General features: G+C 59.2%; 1 protein-coding gene across 3 annotated transcripts in view; it reads right to left on the bottom strand.

Annotated features, from left to right (window-relative positions):
* Nucleotides 1–243: 243 nt before the first annotated feature.
* The window catches only part of LOC107146589 (E3 ubiquitin-protein ligase TRIM50), a 12,472-nt gene continuing 10,122 nt past the window's right edge, over nt 244–2,593 (bottom strand). For all 3 annotated transcript variants that reach the window (XM_048789942.1, XM_048789943.1, XM_048789944.1), the window contains exons 6-7: nt 1,842–1,966; nt 244–1,120 (exon numbers count right to left, since the gene is read on the bottom strand). In XM_048789942.1, coding sequence (XP_048645899.1) covers nt 483–1,120; nt 1,842–1,966 — 763 coding nt within the window. In that variant the 3' untranslated portion in view covers nt 244–482. The remainder of the gene's footprint in view (nt 1,121–1,841; nt 1,967–2,593) is intronic.

The following is a 2,593-nucleotide window of genomic DNA, read 5'->3' as shown; positions in this document are numbered from 1 at the left end:
TAAAAAAAAAAAAAAAAAAAAAAAAAAAAAGCACGTGGCTAGGCATGATTCCAGCAACTAGAGAGGCTGAGACAGGAGGAATGAAAGTTCTGAGGACATCTTCAACAACTTAAGGGAGACCCTCTCTTAAAAATATAAAAGGGCTCAGTGGTAAATCACCCTGGGTTAAATGTACAGCACCCACAAAACACAAAAAAGAAAAAGACTTGCGCACTTGGCAATATGCACGACCAATACAGCCCATTTAAAGAGAGTGAGAAGAATTTATTATCATTAATAGATGCTTTAAGTTCCCCCAGATGATGAAGCGCTTCCGCCCTCTGCTGGAGGAGTACCAGAGGGACAGCTGCTCAGTGGGACTCATGGACTCCCAGGCTGGCCTTGATAACTCTGGATGACAGGGAAGGGGCCACGACCCCTCTACCTTCATGCAGGCGTGAAGATCTTCCAGGAAGCGAGGGGGTCACCGCGGGAACCCAGTCTCAGGGCCCAGCGAGATGGGCCTGTGGGCAGGGAGCAGCAGGGCGGCCCTGCATCTTGGGGGGCCGCTGAGGAGCGAGGTGGCCAGGCCCGCTGGGTGGGGGCAGCACCAAGGGGAGGGAGTTGCTGCCCCGCTCGTGCCAGCGCAGGTCCAGGATGGGGTAGAGCTTGCCCTGGAAGTCGGCCTGGAAGGTGTAGAGCGGCCGCAGGTCCTCCGGGCGGTCGGCGTCGAAGAAGGTGAGCTCCCCCTGCTCGTAGTGCAGGTAGACCCCGACGCGGTGGGGCTGGCTGGCCACGGGCAGGGGCACGCGCGGGCAGCCGAAGGCCTCGTACAGCCGGCCCTCCTTCAGGCCTATCAGCCACACACCGTGCTCGGGGGACTTGATCAGCTTGCCCTTGCGGCTGGCTGTGCCCTTGATGACCCCCAGACGCCAGTCGCTCTTGCTGCCCACCACCACCTCCCAATAGTGGCGGCCACAGGAGAAGCCCCGGCTGGCCAGGACGCAGGTGCTGTAGTCAAAGCGCTCAGGCTGGCTGGCGCGCCGCTGGGCCAGGAGCCCACACTGCACCACGGTGTTACCCTTGGAGAGCTCCAGGAGCGGGTGGGCGGTGGCAGGGTCCAGCTTGAGCGGCTCCGGGGCTGGAGGGAGACCAGAGAAGGCCTGAGGTTGAGCCACAAGGAAGGCCAGGCAGGTGCTGAGCTCCCCAGACAGCAGCTGAGCCCGCCCCAGGCTGTGCAGTGATCCCGGCCCAGAGGGGGCTGATGCGGGCGCCTGTCGCGCCTATCCCAGATGGCCTCTGGGAGCCAGGGAGTCTGGTGAGGGAGAGGAGCTGTGGGAAGGGCCTGGAAGGCTTGGAGCAAGCACCAGGAGGTGGTGGCCTCCTCCTCAGTGGGCCCCAGGAGGAGCCCCCACCAGCCCATCTTTTTGCTAATGACCTGCTAATCAGCTTTCCCCCAAGTGTGCAACCACACCTGCTGTCCACGCAAGTTTTCTCTCCTTTACATAAGCCCTGTCTTTGCCTTTGAAAGGATAAAATCGGTCTGACTGAGCTTCCCTACACAAGAGCCTGCTCTTATAAAAGGATTCATTAAGTGACTCTAAGCTGTTTGTCAGAAACAGCCACCACTCCTTAACACCCCCACCCTCCACGTCCGTTCCGCAGCCCAGCCAAGTGGGGTCAGCAGCCCTTCTTCTTCAGGAGGGCCCTGAACCCAGAGTCCGGGCCAGCTGGGCTCCCGCTCACCACTGCCCCACCAGACCATCCCTCAGCTCTCTGGAGCACAGGTGCTCTCAGCTGCAGTCAGTGCACTGCTGCCAGCCCTGGTGGAAGTCCCGAGGGAGGACAGGCGAGGGCCTCACCTGGTAGAACTTTCCGGAAGAGCCTTTTCCACACAGTCAGTTTGATGTCGGCCTGGTGGAGGCCCGGCTTGAAGGAGATGGGGCTGAAGGAGCCTTCCAGGGGCCGGGCCTGCTGGAGCTCTGCTCTGTGAGCAACAGGTCACAAGATGGGCCTACCCTCTGTCCAGTGTGGGAAGCCCCCAGGCGAGTCCCTCACAGTGCCCACCATTCCCTCTTGGACCTGCCTCCTTCCTACAAGGGGGAACACTCCACAGTGAGGGTTCTCAGAGTGCAGGGCTGGGGACCAGCCACATGCATCACCTGGGAACCTAGTGGAAATGCTGGTCCCGGGCCCTGCCCCAGACCTGCCAATCAGAAACTGATCACTGGGGTCACATGATCTGTTCTGCTGCCCCCCCCCCCAGGTGATTCTGGTGTGTGCTGATAGCTGAGAACCCCTCCTGTCTACCAAGTGACCCAGAAACCCACAAGAGCTGGAGTGGATTCCCGCTCCAAATTGAGCCAGGCAGACTGTGTCTTTCATTTAAGTCCCTGCCTCCTTGCCTTGCTGTCCCTAAGACTAAGGAAACTTGAGCCAGGCTGAGTGGCACACGCCTGTGATCCCAGGAGCTCGGAAGGCTAAGGCAGGAGGATCCCAAGTTCAAAGCCAGCCTCAGCAACAGTGAGGCACTAAGCAGCTCAGTGAGACCCTATCTCTAAATAAAATAAAAAATAGGGCTGCAGATGTGGCTCAGTGGTTGATGCCCAAGTTC

Source organism: Marmota marmota, unplaced genomic scaffold, assembly GCF_001458135.2.
Source record: "Marmota marmota marmota unplaced genomic scaffold, marMar, whole genome shotgun sequence".
NCBI lineage: Eukaryota > Metazoa > Chordata > Mammalia > Rodentia > Sciuridae > Marmota > Marmota marmota.
Note: the sequence above shows the minus strand (reverse complement) of the source record. Positions and strands in the feature narration are given on the sequence as shown.